Below are 26,391 nucleotides of genomic sequence, written 5' to 3' on the forward strand. Positions count from 1 at the left end.
AAAACTTGGGCTGCACATAAAAAAATGTGGACTAACTTACAAAGGTCTGATAAAAACGTTGTAAGTTACACAAAGCATAATTTATGTGTATGCCATTTACAACTTTTCGCCAGTTCATATACATTACTATGAGACTTCTCAATTACATGTCTAGTTCTTAAGTTAAATGTCTATACATGTGTATTCGTAAAGAGTGGACAATTACAACCCTTTCCCTAACCAAATATGCACACATCAGAAATTATCTAATTGCATTCTTAAATTTGTCTTCCTATTAATGTTTCTTGCTTGCATCATTTTTTTACATAATTCATCACTCTCAAATTGGAATGGAACACTTCTGGGGCTATCTGTAGTACTCACACCAATGGGTGTAAATGTAGCAATTGCATCCTTAAACTTTTTTAATGTCCAAAAAGTACTACTTTTGTGTGTTGCCCATATGCCCACCGCACATCATTGGTCGCATTTAGAGCACATCCCTGAGAGTGATTTTCTTTCACATTCAGAATTTGTTTGTGAATGACCAGTGCATTATGAAACCACAGTATGTCATCTGTGTTAAATGTACTCCCTTTTGTGAACTATCTGCAGTTTTTGCATGCATACTTTCTTGAATTTTTACGATAGGGAAACATACCATAAGTCTCAGAAAACTTTCCGAATTGACCCTGTGTGTCGTATACTATATGTTTAACCCCAAAATAACACATTCATTGTTTTATTCCCATATAAAAAAGACATTTGCCAGCCAAACTGCAATGCACATAGTGGCTCTATTAAGATTTACAGAAAATCTAATGTTCCTCAATAATTTAAGAAGTTTTGTTGCTGTAAAATATATTCCTGCACATTTTTGACAAATGAGTAGCTTTTTGTTTTTCTATTTGAAAGGATTCAGGATTAGGTGAACATACCCATTGTCTCATTAACAATTTAGTTGCACTCACAAGACTTGAACATAATGCATGTGCTACAGGGGTTTAGACATTATCCTGTGTTATGGTATAGCCCCTTATTAGGAGAAATGGTCCATATGACTAACACACTATACATCTAAGCATAACATGTTACCATTCCAAATCCTAACACATCGAATTCAGACATTATCTGTTATAGTTGACAAATACAGCAAAAAGCATTTAAGACATGCAAATAAACACTAATCTAGTAGTGACGTTAAGATCTTTGATACGAGTACTAATCAATGTCACATAATACTGTTTGTCCTTTTTTGAATGTTAATAGATAACAAGTTCTCATACAAAGTTAACATATCTCAATGTTAACATATCATGCAATTTGGCATGCCTGATTTGAACATGTTTAACGATAAACTAAAGAGGCATAGAAGAAATTCCTGTAAAAAATATCAGGCGAGAGAATACACAAATTCTACCAAAGAAGACATCAAAGCACTTTGCATATCATTTCAATTTCGGCACACACCCAAACTTCTCTTAATCCCCAAATGGTTCCCATAATTTAATTGATCAAGGTATTTGAAATGACTGCATAAAGCTATAAAGGAATGCACACAATATTGTCAACAGCTGCAACTAAATCCTCTGGGCTTCTCAAGACTATGTTGGCAACCTTTGACAAGGTCAAAATAGTTTTAAACATAACCACTAAATTGGAAAGTCCTTTTTGATTGGACGCAATCCACCAATGTACAGTAAAATGGCCGCATGAGGCTCTTGACCTATAGCCACTTACAGGTAATAGGTAATGAAGTTAGGAGCCTGTGTGTTCTTATAAATGATAGCTTAACACTTGAGCTAAAGGTTTCTACAGTGTGAAATCAGGTCGAGACCACCTCGGGTCCTCTTGCAAATGTTACCAATACTTAGTACTCTGCTAAACATTAGTGTAAATCATTTCAGCGATGGGCACAGATTTTGCAGGGGTGGGCAGAACTTGCAGAGTTTCACATGAAAAGTCTGTAAGATTCTGAGGAGATCCATGAATGGGCAGAAATCGGCATGTCGCTCTGGTTTTTAGCACTAAGAGATTGTTCTATACTGAAAAATAAGTGCGAGCAGCACCACAGTATACCAGAGGGCCCTGCTACCAGAGTTAGTTTTGTTGCCGATTTAGTGGGTTTCATCTCCTGTGGTGGGAAAATGTGATTTTCGGGTACCCCCTAGTACCCGAAAATCACATTAGGGAATGAGAAATTTCGCTTGCGCTTGTCAACTTACTGTTGGCGAGCCACACAAAAGAAAAACTTCGGCGCAAGGTGGTTGGTGGAGTTTGGCCAGAACTCTGCATTACATGCGCAACACAAAGTGCTCAAAACTGCACAAGCTCCGCCGGTGGAGTGGATTTTTTTCGTCCACCCTTATATTTTAATCATGCTTCCTTGGGCCTGCTCCAATATCAGTGCACATTACTTCAGACATTTCACTGCTTAATTGCTGGTGAAAAAATGTTCACACAGCCATGTCATCATTTGTCATTAACCCAACAAATTGAATTTAAGTTGATGTGTGCCACCAATAAGGTTTCTTATATAAGTAGCCATCAGTTAATTAGGGATAGGTTTATCCACCATAATCCCACCATTAAGTTTATCAGAGTCTTTCCTTCTTAAGTGTCAAGCCTGACGAATGTATGAACAGACAATAGTTCCTTTTCACCAGCCTTGTAAGCTGCATGATGTTCTTTCTCACAACCTGAGTACCATAGAAAACCAAGGCATGCTTAGGGGAAAATAGCAGACAATGCTGCATACTGTGGCCATTTTGTGCTAAGGAAAATTAGTATTTTTATTTTTGCATATTTGTTTCTTGATTGAAGTTTTCAGTTTATGCAATGCTTACCATTTTCACATCCGTCCATGTCTACATACATTTACTATCACTATAACAATACAATGAAGCCATAGTATTGTGTGTAATGCATGTAAGTATACTGTGCAAATATTTATTAAAATATTTAATTTAGCAGACTAGGTATCTGTACAAAACACACTTTGTTATTTATTTTTAAGAATAAATGTGTTTCAAAGCAGACATTGTTTTCAAACTCAGCCATCATTTTATTACCAGCAATATACTATGTAAATAACATGCATGTAGGTCTGCAGTCCATAAGTGAATGTGTTTTTAAATGTGCCCAATTGTTTACAAAGTTGTTGTGCTTTTCTGAGATTCATTTTTAAAACCTTTATCACAGAGATCATGGAAAATATAAGAATATCAAAATAGTTTTATGCAAAATAGCACTGCCAAAATGTTTATGAAACTTAGGTTTTGTAGAATATTAAAAGTACCAATACAAAAAGGCTCCATTTCCCTTGAGATTTTCACCATGGGCAACGTGGCACAATAATTCAGAAGGTTTCATTTTATCAAGCATATGCTCACCCTGTACTAGGAACAATGATCAAGCTCCAATGGTGAGGAATGTAGCAAGAGTTGACAAAAACCTTGATTTCATAGGAAGAAACAGCTGTTGCTTAGGGAATGGAATTACAATTAATCAGTCAACTAATAATTCAAACCATACATCCCATGCAGTGGACACCACAGTCATGCTGTAGGTGTGCTCTGTGTTATTTTAGCGCAGGTTTTGTAGGAGAGTTTTCCTGTATTTAGTAAAATACCTTTTTATCAGTCAATCTAGTTTAGGCCACTGCTTGGTGAAATGGTTTTCGCTTATGCTTATTTGAATATATCAGGTTTTGCACTTATAATGCCTTGGAAACAATGTCACATGCAGCTGCAGCCCATGCAGGCAAGACTGGTGGGGCTTGGGATGGGGGGTGAAGGGGGGCGGGGAGGGGGGATTTTGATGGACGATGATGAGGGAAATTCAAATAAGAAATTAATTTCTCTCATTGAAATCCACACCACCCAGCCCCACCACCCTAAACTGCACGGGCCGCGGCTGGTCACATGTCACCAGTTATCGATATTAGGTTCTTGAACAGAATTTCAACTTGCCTGGATGGAGGATCCACATAATTCTGGAGAATATGTTCAACCTAGTGTTCATTTGTGGTGGCTGAGATACGACAATTTAGGTTTCTATGTCAGTGCTTACAGAAAAATCGGAAGGTCTCAGATGTTACCACACCAAGAAACAGAAGACTCAAACATTTGGTTTTTAGTTTCATTATCCTGCCAATCTCTTCTACTGCACAAACCAAGAATTATCAGTCAGCAGGAGAGTGTTGTGTGGAACTTTTGTGTACACGCTGTTGATTTGTCAAGAGGCCAAAGGTTCTTTTAAAAGTCATTTTAAATTATTGTTTTCGTGACACTAAAGAAGTCATTTAACTCTAGATTGGTGTAAATAAACACAGAAATTAGCTGCATTACTTAAAGCTACATTCTATAGCAGAATCAGCAACTATTGGTTAGAGGATGCCCACGTCTGGCATTCTTCTAGGGCTGTTGGTAATGCAGATTAGTTCCCGAGGATTGAACTTTAATGGCTATTGGGGTTATGAGAGTTGAAAGCAGAGCAGTAATTCTGGAAACTGTCACTTGCAGGAGCCACAGCTCCTCTATACTTGCTACTTTATCTGTGTATTAAAAGGCAATCATCTAGTGAAGGAAAACAAGGGTTCTTAGAAGACATATTTGAAGAGGTAAAAGTGAGGAAACACCAAAAAACCATGGGCCTGCCTGATCAAGTCAGATTTTGCCCTTCATTACCCTTGGCACACATTCCATATTTCCTTTGAAATAGCACACACATAGACAACAGAAAATTGAGAGCCATTTAAATCAAAGAAAAGAAATTTGGACCAATTGGCCGAAAATATTTTTTCTATTGGTCAATGAATGCAAATTTTGGAGGAAAATTTGACCCCAAACTGTAACCTCAAAATTCACGGAAAATCTTTCAAAGCTTTTATAGACTATGACATCACTCTAGCAATTCGCTCCCTTTATTGGTAAACGAGTGTTTGATATCCTGAAGTTAGTGTCAATCACAATTCAACAACTGTTGCAAAAAATATCGGATGGAGTTTCATGCCTCAAAGATACATATTTGTATAGTAAAAACCGAGGAAATGTGTATTACAATGGCATAAACTTGCATATATATCCAGTTTCTCGCTACACAAATATGAGAACTTTTCTACATTTCGGATGACACAAAGTTTTGCTCGTTGTTTGTGTAAAGCAAACTGGCTTGATTACAAATTGTCTCGCTGAGAAAACATTGTGCCTGACTCACTGAGACAAGTACTGCATGAAGGAATAGAAAAGAAAGGAACACACGAAAAGGACAAACGGAATTATGTTTTTCTCTCCTTCGTAATGAGCTCACGGGCATAGTGCCGCCTCTTGGAAGGCTGAGCGTCAGACAACCTAAAGCTCAACATGTCACCTGCACCAGCTCGCCTGCAGCCCCTTCGAGCTGAACCACTGGACACCCAAGTCCCCTTTTCATGATTCGTGCATCAGATGCCAACCAGAGGAAATGCCCCAACCTGCTTTGTAAAGGAGTTTTTGATTTGCATCATTCAATGGCAACAGAGAGAGGCTAGTGGAAAGACACGCTGGACATACAAGAGCAATATTTTCAGCAATTGTGAGCTCAGGCTTAATAACTGTGAAGGGGTGACACTCTGGATTTAGAAGTGCAATACTTTCAGCAAATGTAGATGTGAGGGACGTGGCAGGCATGTGGTTCTGTTGTAAGTCCACATGACTCCCTGCCAATGAAGGTACCAACACATGAGCATAAGCAGGAGTGGTCCAGTGTCAGTGGGACTTTAGCTTCGGGCTGGGCTACGTAGGGTACAAATGTACTATATAAATATGTTGCTAAAGAAAAGCATCAGAAACAACTGAGAGGGTTTTTTGTGCTAAATTTAGTACTTAAGGTTTGAGTAATCTACATTTCGGAAAAACGTGTACAGTATTATTGACGTCTGAAAGAATGCTGGCAAAATACAATTGCCCTTAAGTCGCAGAAATCTCACTTTTCATTTTCCAGAATGAATCTATCTACTGTGCTACTTGAAGGTGCGTTAGCTGCACATACCATAATATTGGATGATCAGATATTTGAGCTGTATGAGTAGACAAGGGACATAAGAGTCACTAGAAACACAGCCATCAATTCGTAAATTCAAAAAACACAATTTCATGCAAAACCATGACAATGTGGGAGGTCGTAAAAGGTATGTCACCTGAAACATCATTTGAATCTACCGTAACTGCAATTTTGTGTTAAGTGTATATGATTCTTGTCTTGGAAATATACCCATCTTCTCCTCTAAAAGTACAAAACAACTGACTGCAACAAAATATTCAGGGTAGTAAGCATGTATGCAAAAAAACTAGAAGTAGGAAGAGTGCTTCATAGGATGCCGACATCTTGCAACAGCTGTTTGCTAATCTGTGACGACACTACAGTGGCTACTGTAGGGAACAGCAGAAGTTTTAGAAGTGCAGGCGCATGTTCAGTGAAAGCCCACAAACTATGCCCTCGTTGAAAACGATTTTTCATTTCCAAATCTCTCATTTGCAAGAAAAAGCAGATAATCTGATTCTCCTTCACAATTCGCTAGAGGGCTACTGGCATCACCCAATCTAGTGATCTTAGCGTTTCCAAAGCCTACTATTTAACAGATGTTCCAGGTCCGAATTCACCAGACAGGCTCAGCTCTATTCGCCCTTTATTGGTCTCTCGCACAACCTACTCCATCATTAAGTACAAAAGCTAATGCAATTATACCAAAGATTGCATCAAGACATGTTTGTGTTCATACATGAATCGACCCTTGCATAGCACAGGTGAATGACAACTGTTCCTATCCTCAAACATGGCATCACTTATTGTCAATGGCAACTTGTAGTTGAAGCTTCCATGTCTGGCACGTAGAATGTGATGTGGGCTGCAGCTTGGAATGAAGACTAAATTGAGCAAGAACCATGACTGTAGCTTGTTCTTCCTGATGGTTGATAACACCAACATCTTTCTTTGTCTCCAATTACATTACATTAAAAATATACATGGAATGTATAGCATACACAAGAGTTATTACTGTATTACAATTTCTCATTGTATAATAGTTCCATTGCTGATCATGTTTCATTTTCATAAGAATAATTTCTTGTACCCGATGCAGCTAATAAAATAATGTATTTGACAGCTGACCAGTCTTCATTGTACCTTCTAAAACTTTACAAAAGCATTCATCGTGGTCAGAAAAGAAACCTTTGAATTTATAAATCAACCGTCTACTGATTTTGTCTATATCTCCATATCAACTGGTCTGATGTCTCCTGTTTTGTGTTCCTTAACCCACAATTCTCTGTCTTTGGCGGGATCCACCTTCTGAAGCAGCTGATCTACGGGTTCTACCGTCTAAAACAAAGAGACAAGAGATGATTACTACATGACACACACCAAGGCATGATTAAGACCAAAATGCATGTATGAGTGCCCACAATTCAGTTGCATTGCAGTCTATTTGGAACTGTTACATTACAAAATGTTTTACAACTCCATGACTGTTGGGTCACAATTCCATTGAAATGGGAGCCCATGTAGATGAGATGGGTATAAACATTGACAAAAATATTAAAAAGCAATTTAAAACAAGGGCCCACAATAGGTGCTACGCATCAACAGAAGCACTCCTTACCATAATGGTGCTAAACAAGTTCATTCTGATTTCCCTAGTACTGGCTAGGGGCAGAGATTGTACCCATTTTTAAGAAGGGCTCTCCTCTGCTCCCAGCCAACTACAGGCCTATCAGCCTAATTGACGTCCCACAAAAGGTCTTCGCGAGGCTGATTCTGGACCGCCTATCAGTGTGGATGCTTGATCACTCAGTCCTGACCCCCTATCAGGCAGGGCTCAGGAAAAAAGTTTCTACTATAGACCAAATCTCCCGCCTGGCCCTTATATATTGGAAAACGGTAAAGTTGGAGGGTGGCAGCATCTATACCATTTTTGTAGATCTGTGGGCGGCTTTTGATCTCGTACCCCGTAGAAAACTCTGGTCTGTCCTTTCAAATATGGGGGTACCGCACCACATTCTAACTGTGAGTTATAGTCTTCTAGTGTGGCGAGGATTGACCCCTAGCCCTGAAGAAATTGCCGAAAGCATCAATAGGCAATGAAACAGGTTGGCTTCTTATATTGAAAAGATGGAGCACAACAGTAGGTCTTTTTTTTAATGTGAGCAAACACACAGCAGCAATTAAAATTGGACGTAGTGCCAGTGGTTGTTTAGCTCGTTTTTACAGTGTAGGAGCTAGAAAAATTCTTCTTAATTGCTCTTACAGTAGGGTGTCAGGTTTTTTCACAACTTTTGTTTCAACTAAGTTGTGCACATTTCTTCACATATATTTTGTATGGTGTGGAGGCTGCCGATGATAAGTGGAGCACACTGATGAGAACCTATCAGTAGCTCCCTGGAGGGTGTTTCCGTGAGGTGCCTCCTCACTTTTCACACATTTGTTGGTGGTGGATGGGAGAAATTGTGGGAAGTGAAAAACACACACAGTACAGTTCATGGAGGAGATAGACACAAAAGATTTTGAATAGGGAGAGGAGCACCCAGAGTGTGCAGCATTATAGAGCTAGTACCTGAAGTATTGTCACCAGTAAGAGGTGTGGGGTATGCTCATGATGTTTTATCCCGAGATATAAAGCAGGTTTTTGTGATGCAAAAGCTTAATTTTTTATGTTAAGCCTGTTTTCTCCTGGACCTTTTCTGAAAAACTTTGCAAAAAGTTTGAAAGTTTTCAGATCTTGCTGTTTTCTTGGTTCCTTTGGGAAGACACCTGTCCTCTAGCACTGACCAAGGGTTCAGACGTTCTGGGATGCCATTTAGCAGCTAGGACTCCCTCTCTCACAATACTCTTCTGCAGTCCAGGACAAATTAAGTTACAATTGGTCAGCTGGGGTACCCTCTCTTTGATTTTGCAGGTGAATTCTTCAGCACTTTCGTACATGTTACTAGTCAGGAGGCAGGGCAGTCCTTCTCTCCTTTTACAATAAGTGATCTGGTAATCTCTGTCAAGCTGTTTTAGTTATCTTTCATTTCTGGCTTGAGGGAGGCGGGCACCCTAACGAACAGGAACTAAGCTACTTTCCTCTTGTAAGACCACTTCCTATGAGGTGTGGCAACTCTAGTCCAGAATGCAACATTCTCCCAAAAAACTAAATGAGGAGAATCTCTCCTTGGGGTATGTGTCAGTGTAATCCAACAAAGAAGTGTGGCTAAAAACTAACTACATTCCCCTCCCAACCTCTCTCCTAATCAAATTCGGGGGGGGGGCTCCCATTGGCCTATAGGTCAAGGAAATGGGGGAGGTATGGGTCTGGAGACATCTGTTTTCTATAGAGGTTCCTGCCTTTGAACTCCAGCTTATCTACCAAGCCCCCTTCCTCGATATGGCTTCTTCAGGAAGGAGATCTACTCCCACCAAATGGCTGTGTTGTTGTAGCCTCAGACCTCTTCACACCTGTTCAGGGAGCAGCGGGACTCAGGCTGTCCAAGGCTGACCGATCAGAAGAGGCTGGGACAAGGCGGCTTTAGGGTACTTCAGGATAGTAAGTTCTCAAACTGCTTTCCTACAATAGTTACATTTCATTTGATAATTTATGGAGCATGAACAAAGGCCCGAAGGCATCAAGGCGCTAATGCAGTTAGTCTGCTGAGGATCATCCCTGAGCTAAGAGGGCATTACAAGGTGTTAGATCTGGGGGTCTCTAGTTGGCACAGGTAGGTACCAATGTCCAAGTAGGGACCCTTGCTTCTAGTCAGGGTAAGGGGGATACACTCTTTAGATAATCCCTGCTCATCCCCTTGGTAGCTTGGCACAAGCAGACAGGCTTATCAAAGGCAATGTGTAAAGTATTTATACCAACACTCACAGTAACACAGTGAAAACACCACAAATGGACTCCACATTAGTTTAGAAAAATAAAATATCTTTATATAAACTACACAAGACCAAAATGACAAAAATCCAACATACACAGTTAAAGAATATGATTTTAAAAGAGTTCTAGGGTTTGCGTCAAGATAATCCAAAGTTGCATCACGTTTAGACCAAAGTACCTGTAGATGCGACAAAAGTTCCAAATGGAAGCTGCAGTGTTGAGAAACAAGCGATGCGTCACTCCTGAGATCCTGGGGAGGCAATGCGACAGCCCCACTGGACACAGCGGGCGTGTTGCGACAAATCCGGTCTGTATGGGGAGGGATGCGATACCTTGTATGGATTACTGTGCGCAGGTTCCGTAGGAAGTGTCTCGCAAAGGCACGATGCGACGCTCTTCGGGATGGTGACGATCTCAGGTGTGGCACGATGCGCAGCGCAGAGTCGATCTTCTCCTCTCGCGGCCCCTCTATGCGATGGCTCTGCGACTACGTACGCAGCAACGTGATGTGGTCCACGAGCAAGCGGTGCGGCGACCTCACCCAGCGATGACAGGCTCTACGACGATATTCCCAGCGACAGCAATCTTCCCGCACCGGGCTGATGCATTCCGCCAGCGAATGATGCGTCGGCTCTTGCAGCGGCAACAGGCGCTGTGATGATCTCTATTTTCACGGCGGCGGGAATTTCCTTGCACTGTCGGGGATGCGCTCCACGAGCGATGAGTGAAAATTTGCATACTGTCTTAGTTTCTCCTTGACCAGCTTCCCAAACAGCAGGCCACAATGTCCAGAGGCCCCTCAGTCGGATTCAGCACTCTTGGAAAGGCAGAACTCTCTCAGCAGAGTTCAGGGGGGAAGCTGGGGGTGAAGTCCTTTTGTTCCAGGGACTTCCTAACAGGAGGCCAGCTCTCTTCAGGCCCATGGAGATCTCTTCAACCAAGGGGAGTAAGCACCAACAAAGTCCTTCCCCTCTCCTTGGCAGCAAAGCAACTGCAGGTCAGTCCACAAACACACAGCAGGACGGCCCTTCCTCTTCAGTCTTCCAGCTTTCTCCTTGGCAGAGGTTCCTTCTTGATTCCAGGATGTTCTAATTTTCTGTAATCTGGGTAGCTTGTCTTATACCAGTCTTTCCTTTGTTCTCTAGAGGCAGAAAGGCCTTGGCTTAGTCAGAACCAGTTCAGGTCAGTTCCTGAGTTTTATGTTTTCTGTCTTCTCCTCTCCTTTCAGAGGGAGGGGTTGGGTCATCAGCCGCTCAGCAGGAGGTGAAGCCAGTATTGTGGAAGGCAGGCACAGCCCTATTCAGGCCCAGGTGCTATCCCCTCCCACCACTCACGATGCAGTTGCAGTCATTCAGCCTAGGGCTGACTCATCCACGCTGCTGGGGGCTCCCCGGCCCCTGTCACTCACAAACCAGACAGTCAATTCACAAACAGGCCAAGGCACACAGAAAGGTTAGACAAGAGAACAGCCACTTTCTAAAAGTAATGTTCTCAAACACAGGATTTAAAAACCATCCTTCCTAAAATATGTGTCATTAAATTCTGAGTTCAGGGATACCAGACTTTAAGTTTCTATCTTGCTCCTATGGGAAGATATGCAGGTAAACAGTCTACTCAGCAATCCCCATTATAGCCTATGGGCAATATAGACCTCTCAATAGTGAAAAAAGAAAATGGTTGTAATTCAATACCAGAGCATGTCACACACACCAGTACATGCTCTACCTTTCATATACACTGCACCCTGTCCATGGGGGTACCTAGGGCCTTCTATAGGGGTGTCCAATGTGTACAGAAAGGGAAGGGTTAGGCCTGGCCGGTGTGGACACTGGCCAGGGCTGCATGGCAGGCCTGAGACATCATGTTGGGGCTACTCATATGGGTGGCACAATCAGTGCTGCAGGCCCACTAGTAGCATTTGAATCGCCTGCCCTGGCACACTCAGTGTACTTTACTAGGAACTTCATGGTAATACAAATATGCCAATCATGGATAACCAATTACAATAACCATATATCAGGGAGCACTTGCACTTTGACACTGATCACCAGTGGCAAAGTGCCCAAAGCATCTAAACTAGCAAAAATGAAATCCAGCACAGCATCAAAAACACAGGAGGTAGAGGCAAAAAGACAGGGGAAACCGCGCCAAAGATGCCAGGTCTAACATGTGTCCCCTCCAGGTGAAAGTGAGGAGCTCTGCCTACACTCTCTGGAGTTCTCTTCACTAAGGCGGAAGAACCTGGACTGACCACAAGCATTGGCCATATACCTTTACAAACCATCAGTAATACCCGGTGAGACCTAAAAAGATTCTCACCTCCGTTTGGGTCTTGGGGGGCTCCCAAGCCAGAATGGTATCAATCTTTGCCTGTAGGGGCACCACCTGGCCGCTCCCTACCTGGTGTCCCAAATACACCACTGAACCCTGCCCTATCTGGCACGTACTGGCCTTGATAGTGAGGTCTGCCCTTTGCAGAGTCTTCAACACTTCACAGAGGTGTTGCAAGTGTTCCTCCCATGTGGAGCTGAAAACAGCAATGTCATCCAGGTGACCAGTCTCTGGAACGTGGCAGAGGGGTTCTTCAACCCAAAGGGTATGACACAAAACTGGAAGTGCCCCTCTGGCGTTCAAAACAAAGACCTCTCCTTGGCCCTGTCAGTTAAGGCAATCTGCCAGTACCCAGATGTTAAGTCAAATGTACTGAGGTACTGGCAAGCTCCCAACCAATCCACAAGCACATCAGCTCTGGGGATGGAGTGTGCATCAGTCTTGGTGACCGCATTGAGTGGCACCGGGCGCAGCAGCTTTTGGCACGAAGACCACTGGGTTAGCCCAGGGGCTGCTGGAGGGCTCAATTACCCCTAGCGCCAACATCTTGGAAACCTCTTCCTTGATGCTGGCCCTGACCTTGTCAGCTACCCTGTAAAATGTCTGTTCCACAGGTAGACTATCTCCAGTGTCCACATCATGGACGCACCAATTGGTGACACCTGGGGTCAGGGAGTACAGGGAGGCAAACTGACCCAACACCTGGCGACAGTCCCTCTTCTGTTCAGGGGTCAGGGTGGGCGAGAAGACCCCACCACTGACCCGTCTTGCTCCTTGGCTGCCAGGATGTGAGGAAGAGGGTCCCTTTCCTCTTCCATTCCAGCATCTGTAGCCAGGAGCATTGTCACATCAGACCTCTCAAAGTGGGGTTTGAGGCAGTTCGCATGTAAGACCCTCAGGGGCTGCCTGGGAGTCTGCAAGTTAACCAGGTAGGTTACTTCACTTGCGCTCTACCTCCTCATATGGCCCAGTCCACTTGTCCTGGAGTGCGCAAGGCTCCACTGGCGCCATCACCCACACTTTCTGCCCAGGTTGAAATTCAACCACAGTGATCTTATGGTTGTACCATCCTATTTCCTCCTGGGTAGCTTCTCCTGAGAGAGCTTCCTGAAACATTGAGTCTGGTTGCGGAAGGCCAGCATGTAGCTTAACACATACTGGGGGTTTTCCCACAGGATTTCTCCCACCCCTCCTTCACCAGAGTGAGAGGTCCTCTAACAGGGTGGCCATGCAGAAGTTCAAAGGGACTGAATCCTAAGGACATCTGAGGCACCTCCCTGTAGGCAAACAACAGGCATGGTAAAAAGACGTCCCACTTCCGTCTCATGGGCTCCGCTAGGCCCATAACCTACCTTTCAGAGTGCGGTTAAACCTCTCAACCAACCTGTTTCCTTGAGGATGGTAAGGAGTGGTGAACTTATAAGCTACCCCACACTCCTCCCACAGAGACTTTATGTACCTAGAGATGAAGTTGGTATCCCAGTCGGAGACCACCTCTATGGGGAACCCAGCAGGAGAAATGATCCCCATCAATGCACGGTCCACTATGGGTGCTGTGATTGTCCTGAGAGGTACAGCTTTCGGGTACCGGGTGGCATCGTCCACAAAGACCAGGATGTACCTGTTGCCTAAGGCTGTCTTGCAGTCCAGTGGCCCCACAATGTCTATGCTTACCCGCTCGAGAGGGGTGCTTACCACAGTAAAGGGTTGGAGGGGTGCCTTGCACTTCCCTACGCTCTTGCCACTTGCCTGACATGTCTGGCAAGTCCTACAGGATGTACCAACGTGCTTCTTCATCCAGGGCCAGAGGAAGTGGGTGACAAGCCTTTTGAAGATCTTGTCTTGCCCCAGATGTCCTGCGAAAGGCACGTCATGAGCCAGACCCATTAGGAAGTTCCTGAAGCGCTCGGGTCCCACCAGCACACGGGCTGCACCGGGCTCAGTAAACTTAGGCTCACTATAAAGCAACTCATCTTCCCAGTAAATTAGATGATCCTTGGACTCTCCACCTTCTGCCTGGTCTGCAGCCTGCTGCCGCACACCAATGAGAGAAGGGCATTCCCTCTGCGCTTTGCAGAACTCCTCCCTGGAGGGGCCACCCTCTTGCTGCCAATAAGTCAGCTCAGGTAGGTCTCCCAGTTCGGCCACCTGTTCCCCTGTAGGCTCCAGGGGCATTCACCTCAGGTTCAGCTCCTTCCTGGACCATGGGAACGGCTGGGGCTGGTTTCCCATGCCCCTTGCCCCTTCTCTCCCTGGCAGGTTCCTGGGCCACTGTTTCAGGCTCCAGTTCTGTTGGATCACCCCTACTGGCTGCCATAGACCCAGTGGACACATAGACCCACTCAGGCAAACCCAACATCTCCATATGAGCCTGGTGTTCCACCTCCTTCCATAGGGAACTCTCCAGGTCATTTCCTAGCAGACAGTGTACAGGCATGGATGGACTCACAACAACCTTCAAGAGACCTGAGACCCGCCTCCACTCAAATGGAATCTGTGCCACTTTGCAGAGAGACACAGAGTTGTCAGCTGTAACTACTGGGTGAAGTACTTTGGGAATGACCTGCTCTTCAGCCACCCACTGACACCTCACGGATGTCACACTGGCTCCTGTGTCTCTCAGAGCCTCTATCTTCCTCCCATTGACGGTCACCCACTGCCCGTATTTCTTAGTGTTCGGGGCAGGTAGGTTTCCTGGACCATCTCTTTTATTTATTTATTTATTAATACCTGGTACAATACACAAATCAATACAATAGTAATTCATTGACTTAATAAATCAATTATACACATATTTAAGCAGTATAAAATCAGCCGAAATACATGTTAAAAAAACTGACTTTTTGTGCTAAAATCAAGGGGAAAATTCATATATATACAATAGAGTAGGCTAAAGATGAGACTCCCTCCAATCCTTAAGGGGGGCACAGATATTCAGTCCCAGCTCCCTCATCCTCCTGCCTCTCCGAATATACAGAGAGGAGTCGATGTTATGAATTTCCAGGAGCCTGGCTAACCACAACTGGAAGGAAGGTGCTAAGCTTTCCTTCCATCCTGCCGCCAGCAAAATCCATAAGACTGCCACACATATAAACACAAAGGCTTCCTCCTCCTTTTTAAAGACCAAGTTACTGTCAATTCCAGTTATGATAAGGGTAGGGGATAGGTTGATCTAAATACCTATCAGCCCCTCCCAGTACTTCTCGATCTCAGCACAAATTCCCTTTAATTTTTCACAATGACAAAACATATGCACCAAGTTGGCCGGCCCTTCCTGACACATTGGGCATTTGTCATCCTCCCTTTTACCCCATTGAAATAACTTGGCAGGTGTATAATACAGATTAAAAAGGGGTTTGTAATGTTGTGCTCTTAAGTTCGTGGAGCGAAACAGTTTGCCTGCTAGTTGTACTGCTTTGTCTCAATCGACATCCGGATCCCCTAATTTCGCCATCCACAAGGTCTCACATTTATCCATATCATCATGTATCGATTCCATTAGTGACCTATATATCATTTTAATTCTAGTTCCGCCTCCTAGTAGATAATCAATGAAATGTATTCTGCCCCCTGGGTGGATGGGTCTTTTTGTAGACTATTTCATCAGGGATTTTGTGCCTGCTACCCAATGCTATATACGGGATAGTATGCACATGATCAATCTGATAGAGTAATGCCCTTATGATTCCACATCCAGTGTACTATGTACTCTGGATGTTGAGTCATTATATACCAACATACCACAGAATGATTTCATGCTGATTATTCAAGACATCCTCAATAGACGTCTCCGACCTCATCTCACACCCACCATGTTCATCCTGCAACTCCTTGAGATATGTCTGTCCAAGAATTATTTCTTGTTTGATGGTCAGTACTATGGCCAAATCAAGGGTACTTCTATGGGGGCTGTTTTTGCCCCCAATTTGGCCATATCATACATGGACAGTCTTGAATGTGGCCGCATTTTGGCCTCGTCAAACCCCTTCCATAGTGGCATTGCCCTATGGAAGCGGTATATTGACTATATCTTCTTGATTTGGAACGACTTTGAGGATCTGTTACCCCATTTTCTACACTGGCTAAACAGCAATTGTAGTGGTCTCACCTACACCCTTACCACTAGCCACTCTAGCATTCCTTTTCTAGACCTAACCATACAGGATAAAGATGGCTTATTAATCACCAGCCTCTAAAGGAAACCCACGGAACGCTACACTCTGTTAAGCTACAAGAGCAACCACCCTAGAGCTCTCCGTGATTTCCTCCCTTACTCACAATTTCTGAGGTTGAGAAGAAATTGCTACCTCAAAGAGGATTATTTCAAAGAAGCACAGTCACTCAGCGCCAAACTCAGCGCTAGAGGCTACCCACGTAGACTTATAAGATCTACACTTAAAAGGGCTTGGTTGTGCCCTAGCGAGGTGTTGCTTGAACCCAAACCGAAAGAATAACAGAACCGTCTGGTCTGTGTTACCACCTTTTCGCCAGCATCCAATTCACTTACCAAGAGTATCAAAAAACATTGGCCAGTGCTGAATGCAGGCCAACTCCAACTAGACAAACCTATGTTTGTATTCAAGAAATCCCAAAATTTGAGAGACCATTTGGTGTGTGCTGCGTTACCCGCTCCAGATCAAACGGCTACAATATACAATCTCTGGGGTCTCCCTAGACTCACTGGGCATGTAAAATGCGGCAACTGCTCCATGTGTGATACTACTATAGAAGGCAAGGAATTCACGCATAATGATATCAAGCATGCTCGTAGACAATTTTCTAATTGTAACAGTACAAATGTCATCTATGCTATTGTGTGTCCATGTTCTATGATTTATATAAGGCAGACAACTCAGAAAGCACGTACAAGAATGTGTCAACACAGGAGCAGAATCCGTTGCAGAACTCCCAATGCTCCTCTTGTGCACCATTTTACGGAACTGTCCCACACGGAAATGGACTTCAAGTGGACAATCCTTTCTGTGATCAAACTCCCTAACCATGGAGGGAACCTACAGCAGCTACTGAACAAAGAGGAACTGCACTGGATACTCAAGACCCAGAGCCTGCACACTGGTCTGAATCGCACGGAGGACTGGACCTCCCTGATTTAGACCCTAGCCTTGCCCTGCACAATGGAACTTATGTATAACCACTGGTGTGGCTGGGCCACACACTTGACTTCAGTAATCAGGATACGACTTTGACAGGCTCTCTAAACCCCGTTTTTTGATGTAAAATGTCTTAACCATATTCACCACTTTATTAGGACATTGTCCAATGCTGTTTTGCTTTACTGTTTATCTTTTATATGTCACCGCCTGGCCTCTCACAGCGGTATTTTGAATGTCACACCTTTCAGATTCACTTTAGCCCTTCATTGCGCGTGTTTTGGCTTTCGCATGTTGCATGTTATTACCACCGCGTTTCTTTTGCCTATAGTACACCCAAGATGGCCCCTGCAGTTACCTACTGCATTCCCAATGGCTCCTTCTAATCACATGGGTGGACTCGAAATCTTCGCCCAACCCAAAATGGCCGACACTTTTCGCCGTGCCACTATTGGTTACCATTCAGAAAGGGGGGTGGTGATGGACAGAGTATCTGAATTAAGCAGACCACTCCTACCCAGTCCAAAGATCAGGGCTTGATCCATCACCGTTTTTTAGCTCACTACACTATTGGTTACCAACCTCCATGTGACCAGGAACTTCATTCTTAATAACGGCCACACACCGTAGATTGCCACCTGTGAAGTTTCCCTCACGCCGTGCAAGGACCCCATTGTGGACCTGCACCAGTCTTCTATCTCGGTAAGCCCACTCCTTGCGCCTTGACGCACTGCGGTTTTGTAACTCTGACACCTGTACTTAGACTTAACCTTGATTTTTGTAACTCCCCTTCTCTTCCACAGATTCACTGAACAGGGTAAGCCCTCCTAGCACAGCGTTCGGCTGTTCACTCGTAACTTGCTTCGGGTTGCCCTATCGTAATCACCTGTTTTTCTCCATAGATCTTTCAGTTTTTCACGCCGGACCCGTTCCCATGGTAAGTTTTCTCTCCCACGCGGTTGGTCTGCTGCCGATGAAATCCTCACTTCTATGTAACCATCACCCCTTTTTTTTCATAGAAACCCACCTAATCAATCGCCATTCCCGCGCTGATTGATTCACAGCTTACCCCACCGGTAAGCCTTCGTCCGAGCTCCCGTTTATCGTGACCAGTTTCACAGATCCTCGCCCTTGCACCTGTTCACATCCCTTCACTCACTGACTCTCGTGCGGTGGTCTCTTGAGACATCGGCAACCTCAATGTATTCTTACTACGTGCCTGAGCGATGTTCACCTTATCCCATTTTATTCCTTCACCATAGTGACATCCTTCACTTTATTGTCATCACTGCCAGTCCCTGTCGCACTTTGGATGATGCGCCGCCTAACGTACCCACATTTCTTGAACCACCCCAAGCGCACTGCATGTAACAGCTGTGCACCACACTTTGCCGCCGTTTACACTTTGGCATGGTGTGAGTTGTGTACATCGTATGCAGTTGATATATGGGACCGTGTAACTGACATGATTTATTTTTCTTTATGTCTCCCCCTCTTTCTTCTTTACCCTCCCCGTTTACTTCCCATTGGTATTGTTTGGCATATTGATTCCCACACAGTGGGTTATAGTGACATTGTTTACTCTCTCGGCAATTATTACTGTCCTGAAGATGAACAAATATCATGTATGGTTCGAAACGTCGTCGACCTAAAATGCACTAAATGCATAGTTGACAAAAATTGTGCATGCATATGTGTATATTGTGGATTGTCTGCTTATGACTTATGATATTCAGATGACCCTACCTTGCCTATTATTCCCCTTTTCTGTTTGTGTCCCCCTAGTGTGTTAGTCAGACATCGGCTGCTGTCCCACGTACATCACACTTTGTGACAAACTCCTTTTGTATTATCCTTATCAAGATATTAAACTGTCTGGCTTCACATTTTCAAAAAAGAAATATAGTTCTTTTTAGTCTATATTTATTCTTTGTACATTTCCTTTCTTGTCTAGATTCCACTGTTCCGTCCAAACAGCCACACAATACATGGGTGATGGCAGGGTGATGGCATACGCATGGGCCTGTGCATGAAAAGAAACAGGATGTGCATCTTATGTATTACGGTGAGTGTTACAGTATTACATTGATGTTAAACAAATTGGAAGTGAATCCATGTTTTTGAAAGTTTAAAGTTTTTTGTTTATAACATGTATGAGTCATTGAAAATAATGAGAAATATGAAAAATAAGGCTGAATACAATGAATAAAAAATGAGATAGAAGTAAGTATTTTTGCATATTTTGATTTATAAAAGTGTTAAATAGTTTTCAAAGTGAACAATGCACCCTGCATTCGAGTCGATAGGCTTGCAATAGTATGATGGCAGGAGGAACCATCTAGGTAGGATGATGGGGGGAGGAGCAGTTTCCTACAACACTTGCATTTCAAAGGGGCTTCCTCAGCACACTTTCAAAGAATTTCATGCTAGGTCATTGGGTCCCCAGGCAACTTGGGACGAGGGCAGGGAGGCAGGAAATTCCAGAGAATTCCTTTGGGGGAAAACTTACTAACCGTTTCCCACTTCAAAGGTTCAAAGGGGGCACCGGCTATAAAAATAGCGCCCTTAGAGCAACTCTTCAGTTCTTTTTTGGACCGGCATAAGGATTTCCAGAGGAATACCCTGCTGTCTTTGACCTACTTTGTAGCGGGCTGCTCTGCTGCACCAATAGGACTGCCTTGCTGCCTGAAGCCCGAATTGTGCCCTCGGAAGACTGCACTTCTGCTTGAGACCTGCTTTTCTGCTTGGACCCAGGGCTACTAAAGTGACTCAGTGGGCTTGTTGGCTGGCCTCCTGATAAGAGCCTAAGTACAGAAATGGCTCAACCATCTTCAACCTGTACCTGGACCCAACTTGAGTGAGTAATAATGCTCCAAGTGGTGCCCCTCCAGTCCTAAACCCTTGGACATTGGTTCAAAGGTACTGTACTGGCTTAACTGAAGGTTCCACCAAAACTTGATGGCCCCCCTGCAAAGTACATGAAGGGGGGCCCTTACGCTCTGGATCTAGTCAGGAGCTCGCAAGCCAGGGGCCGCTGCCCGTGCAGAGTGCCATAGTAGGCTGATTGGAGCTTGGGGTACTGCAGGGGCTAATGTTGTACCACTGCTCCCACTGTATAAGAGAGATAGACTTCAGAGAAGCTACTCATTTCTAAAGTTGCTTTCTCTTTTCAGGAGCTCTTAGTTGGCTGCACTCCCATTTAATCGCACCTATACATGCTTTGCATTACAAATTGGTTATCATCGCCAAACACCATTAGAGTGGAGACAATCAGAAGAACGTTTTTAAAAATACAGAGTAATAGAGTTGCTGCTTTTATATAATGTAAATTCAGGAGAGGGCTCCAATTCTAAAACCCAGCTTGCTGGAAAAAAATCATTATTTTCCCTCCCTCCCTTTCATTCTGTGTCACAATAATCTGTTTTTTTGAAGAAAAAAAAATCTGTTATGTTGTGGTTGTTTATTTTGCCATCTTTGGTTAGCTTCATACTACCTGTATATAATACCGATATTTTAAAAATATGTCTTCCTGTAAAAAAAATAAATCACTAGATATTAGGTTTCTTCCTTGTTAATGTTTTAACCCAGTAAATTCATATAATTTATACCTTCACTTCGGAATTGTAATTATTATAAATCACACCTTTTTGGATGGTGGATAATTTTGTGTACGAAATTTTGTTTCTTTTAATGTTTTGGTTATCCAAATGAAGCTAGTATTTTCCTAGAGGCAGAAATTGTGCAATAATCGGATCCAAAGAAATTCCAGCTCGTAGTAACCAACTTTCCTTAATTAGCTCACATTTCTTTGATATCTCCGGGGTATGGGGTAGATCTTTCCAAGCAGTGGCCTCTCGGCTGTGGAATAACCTACCCTTCTTCCTTAGACAGAACTCAGACCTCCTTACTTTTAGGAAGAGTCTGAAAGCATGGCTCTTTAAGTTGTGAGCTTCGTAGTAGTGGAATGCTTTGTTTGATGTTACTTGGTCTCTGTTTCTCAGCGCTTTATAAATATTAGCAAACATAACATGACAAATTATGGATGTAAACTCATTGTCTAATCAATGTCTCAAGCCTGCAATCTTGTTCAGTTGCGTTATAGCTTTGCATTGAAGCATACTTACTAAGTAATATAGGTGGAAACTAAGGACCCAGGACCCCTGGCCCCCACCGACGCAAGACGACCTGAGAGAACTACGATGACGCCGCCCTCAACGCACTCAATGCCGGCCGGAACCCCGCCTGCTGCCGGGCCGCCCCGAAATGCTTCCACGGACCCTTCACCTGCACAACCTGCAAGTTCACCTGCCTCCGAACATGCACCGCGCCCGCCAAGCCAAAACCCAACAGCGACCTCAAGTGCATCCTGCTCAACACCCGCTCCGTCCACAGACACGCCGTCGAACTCTGGAACCTGCTCGACACAACATCACCAGACATCGCGTTCCTCACTGAAACATGGATGAACGCCTCCTCAGCCCCCGCCATCGCCATCCCGGATGGATACAAGATCATCAGGAGGGACCATGTCAACCAGACTGGGGGAGGCATCGCCATCGTCCACAAGAACACCACCCGCATCACGACCGACGCCGATGACACCTACACTGCCGCCGAACACCTCCACTTCCAGATTCACACCGACCCAAAGACGAACCTCAGAGGCACCCTCATCTACAGACCCCTGGGACCACGCACACAATTCAGCGAAGACATCACGGACTTCATCAGCCCACACGCCCTCCCCTCCGCCGACTACATCCTCCTAGGGGACCTCAACTTCCACCTGGAGAACAACAAGGACCGCAACACCGTCACCCTGCTGGACAACCTCGCCAACCTCTGACTCAAGCAACTGGTCAACACCCCAACCGACTATGCCGGCCACACGCTTGACCCCGTCTTCTCATCCAGCAAGCACATCGCCTTCAGCCACTCCACCGGACTTCACTGGACCGACCACAGCTGCGTCCACTTAAGCTTCAGAAAAAGCACTACCCACCACCACCCGCAACAGGTTCCTCACAGAAGCTGGAGCAAGATCACCGCCGACCAGCTCACCACCTCCCTCAGCCAGAACCCACCTGCCAGCACACCGGACCCCAATGAAGCAGCCCGCAACTTCACGCAGTGGCTGACCACCTGTGCCGACGACCTCGCACCACTGAAGAACCCTCCCAGCAAACCCAGAAGCAAGAAGGTCCCCTGGTTCACCGACGAACTCAAGGACTCCAAGAAGACCTGCCGCACCCTCGAGAAAGCTTGGCTCCTCGACCGGACCACTGACAACATGACCGCCCTCAAACACGCGACCCACAAGCACCACCAGCTCATCCGCACCACCAAGAAGAAATCACTGAAGGATCGACTGGACAACAACGCCTACGACAGCAAGGAACTCTTCAGCATCGTCAAGGAGTTCTCCAACCCCAGCACCGGCAACAACGACATCACCCCTTCACAAGATCTCTGCAACTCTCTCGCCTCGTTCTTCCACCGCAAGATTGCCTTCATCCACAACAGCTTCGGCGCACCATCCTCGCACCCAACCATCGAACCAACGCACCCCACCGCCACCCTCCGCACCTGGACCGCAGTGACCACCGAAGACACAGCCCGCATGATGAACACCATCCACTCCTGATCTCCGACTGCCCCCTGCCCCCACCACATCTTCAACAAGGCCGACTCCACCATCGCACCCCAACTCCGAGATGTCATCAACACCTCCTTCAACAGCGCCACATTCCCGGAGAGCTGGAAGCATGCCAAGCTCAGCGCCCTACTGAAGAAACCAACAGCGGACCCCACCGACCTCAAAAACTTCCGCCCCATCTCGCTCCTCCCTTTTCCTGCCAAAGTCATCGAGAAGATCGCCAACAGACAGCTTGCCGCCTTCCTCGAGACAAATGGATCCCTCGACCCCTCGCAGTCCGGTTTCAGAGCCAACCACAGCACCGAGACCGCCCTCATCGCAGCCACCGACGGCATCCGAGCCCTTCTCGACAACGGGGAAACAGCGGCACTCATCCTCCTGGACCTCTCTGCCGCGTTCAACACTGTCTGCCACTGCACCCTAGTCCAACGCCTCAGCAACACCGGCATCCAAGAGAAGGCATTGAAGTGGATCACCTCATTCCTCGCTGGAAGAACACAGAGAGACCACCTCCCCCCATTTCGTTCCAAGTCCACCGAAGTCATCTGCAGCATTCCCGAAAGGATCATCACTCAGCCCCACCCTCTTCAACGTCTACATGAAACCTCTCGCAGCCATCGCATGCCAACACAACCTCAACATCATCTCCTACGCCGACGACACCCAGCTGATCCTCTCCCTCACCAGAGACCCCGACACCACCAGAACCAGCCTCCATGAAGGAATGAAAGACGTCGCCGAGTGGATGAAGAACAGCCGCTTGAAACTGAACTCAGACAAGACGGAAGTCCTCATCCTTGGACCATCACCCTCCGCCTGAGACGACTCCTGGTGGCCCCCAGCCCTGGGCACCGCACCCAAGCCGACAGACCACGCACGCAAGCTGGGCTTCATCCTGGACTCCTCCCTCTCGATGACCAGACAAGTCAACGCCGTCTCCTCTTCATGCTTTCACACACTCCGCATGCTCCGCAAGATCTTCCGATGGATCCCGATCGAAACCAGGAAGACGGTCACCCAGGCCCTCGTCACCAGCCAGGTGGACTAGGGAAACACCCTCTACACCGGAACCACAGCCAAGCTACAGAAAAGACTACAACGCATCCAGAACGCCTCCGCCCGACTCATCCTGGACATCCCTCGACGCAGCCACATCTCCAGCCACCTGGGCCCCAAGTACCTCAACGACCGCCTGACCTTCCACTCGCCCACCCGCCAGCTACGGTCCGCTAGCCTCGCCCTCGCCGCCGTACCACGCATCCGAAGAGCCACCGCCGGAGGCAGATCCTTCCCCTACCTGGCGGCCAAGACATGGAACTCCCTCCCCATCCACCTTCGGCTGACCCAGGACCACCTCGCCTTTAAGAGACAACTCAAGACCTGGCTGTTCGAGCAGTAGCGGCCCCCTTCCCCAATCGCCTTCAGACCCTTCCGGGTGAGTAGCGCGCTATACAAGTGTTATGATTGATTGATTGAAAAAAGACAGGCATGAAATGTAACTCAAATAGACAGTGACCCGACCTTAGCACAGCAGAAGAATATGTGATAAAAACTAATAGAGGTTATTAAGTTTATCATTTTTTGTTGAAAATAACGGTGTAACCTCTAATAATCATTCAATATACATAAAACTTAAGAGGGAAAGTCCATGAAAAGTCAATGTTATTTAAAACCGACCACTACTTTAAGATATTTAATTGATATTTTCTTCCTTTTTTCCTCTAGACCCCTCTGCTTGTGTCTTGTCTTTTCTAATAGTCTTCCGGTTTTCCTCTGGGTCCAGAATGGCTGGGACTTGGACTGCTGGGCTACTTTAAAATGATCAGTAGATTTATTGTTAGAAATAGGATAAAATATTTCACCAGTTTACCTTGAAGACGTTTCGCCATAATGTCTGAACTCACGAAACTAATCGTAATGTTTTTTCGGCGCTCGAAGTACATTGAAAACTTATTGGCTAGCAATATAGGGTTTTAAGGACGTTGAATAATTCTTAAACTTTGCTCAATAATTAAATGAAAAATAGCCAACCCTCGTTGAGCTCATTTTTTTTTATATTCAACATTCTATAATGGTTTATATGATGCATTTTTCAGATGTTTAGCCCTGTAGTGTACAGTCCAGAAGAAAAAGATGAGATAAGAATGACTCACACTTTGGTTGAACATGTCCGTCTCATGGCGCAGTTGTGTGTACTGGCAAAGGTGCTGTCGAATCATCTCCACGCGCTCCACTTCCAGTCTCTCAAGTTCCTAAAGACAAAATGTAGATAATGCGGTTAATTTATTTTCACTAGGCTGTACAGAAACTCCAGCCTCTCAAAACCATCAGCTGCTGCCCGATGAAAACGAGTAAATGAACAATGTGTAATTACAAAGTGAAAAATAAGTGTGAACTCTGCAGAAATGAGTGCATTCAGTTTCGAGCACATAGATCTCTGCATTGGTGCTAATCCATTTCTTTGCAACTTGCATTTTGTACTAATATCTCTGCATTCTCATGGCCCCAATTATCCCACTTAAGATCAATTTAGGTGGACACAACATGGGCTTTTCTGGGGACCAGGCATATCATCATTCACAAAATCGGTAATTGAAGAGCTTTTCACTACTAAACGCAAATGAGGATTTCTGAAAATATGAAACTATGGCAGACCTTTGCAGTTACAAATGTAAGGTGATGGGCAGTCACCTGGGTACTCTCAGTGACGAGCTAGAGGCCAACTGGGAAGATATGACCGCGAAAATGTGTTGACTGATCCAATTTACACACTTTCCCAATGGTATTTTTACACAAGGAATGCACAACTACATTTGATGTTAAGAACGGGTGTTCAAAATGGGTATTAAAAAAATCAAATACACTAATATTTTCTAGGAATGTGGGATAAAGGATTTCACCACTTGGCAAAATATGATCTAGGCCGGGAAGCAAATAGGTACATTTTAAACCTAGCCATAAACTGGCGGATTATCCGACAGGGGAGAAACTGATAGCATGAAGGTAGATGTGTTTAAGGGAATAAGAGATTTTCATAGATTCTATCGAAACACCAGGGGATTTTATTAATTCCAGAAACCAAGAAACCAGTAACTGTATAAGTCGTATGCGCAAAGCAATGACTAGTAACTTAATATTTTATTTGTAAATTAGCCATTTAGTACCTTTTCCCCACACAAAAATAAATAATCCAATGTTTAACGAAGGTAAATCTGCCCTTTTCACTTTCTAAATGCTATTTCCACGTTATAGTATGATTTAAGCGAAATGTAACTTTTGAAATCTGAAATCAGAAAAGTAACTGGGCAACAAATTAAATGTTAATTTTTAAAACATTCAGTTAAGGTATTTTAGGTGACGTCATTAAATAAATTTGAAGGTGTGTAAAATGGGAGTTTTGAAAAAGTCCCTATTTCTGTTCT

The 26,391-nt window shown here is 44.8% G+C and overlaps 1 protein-coding gene across 2 annotated transcripts in view; it reads right to left on the bottom strand.

Annotated features, from left to right (window-relative positions):
• Window positions 1–3,022: 3,022 nt before the first annotated feature.
• Window positions 3,023–26,391, bottom strand: part of GAS7 (growth arrest specific 7) — a 1,296,657-nt gene continuing 1,273,288 nt past the window's right edge. For both annotated transcript variants that reach the window (XM_086930551.1, XM_086930552.1), the window contains exons 13-14: window positions 25,123–25,221; window positions 3,023–7,338 (exon numbers count right to left, since the gene is read on the bottom strand). In XM_086930551.1, coding sequence (XP_086786677.1) covers window positions 7,225–7,338; window positions 25,123–25,221 — 213 coding nt within the window. In that variant the 3' untranslated portion in view covers window positions 3,023–7,224. The remainder of the gene's footprint in view (window positions 7,339–25,122; window positions 25,222–26,391) is intronic.

The sequence above is a fragment of the Lissotriton vulgaris genome, chromosome 7 (genome assembly GCF_964263255.1).
Source record: "Lissotriton vulgaris chromosome 7, aLisVul1.2, whole genome shotgun sequence".
Lineage (NCBI taxonomy): Eukaryota > Metazoa > Chordata > Amphibia > Caudata > Salamandridae > Lissotriton > Lissotriton vulgaris.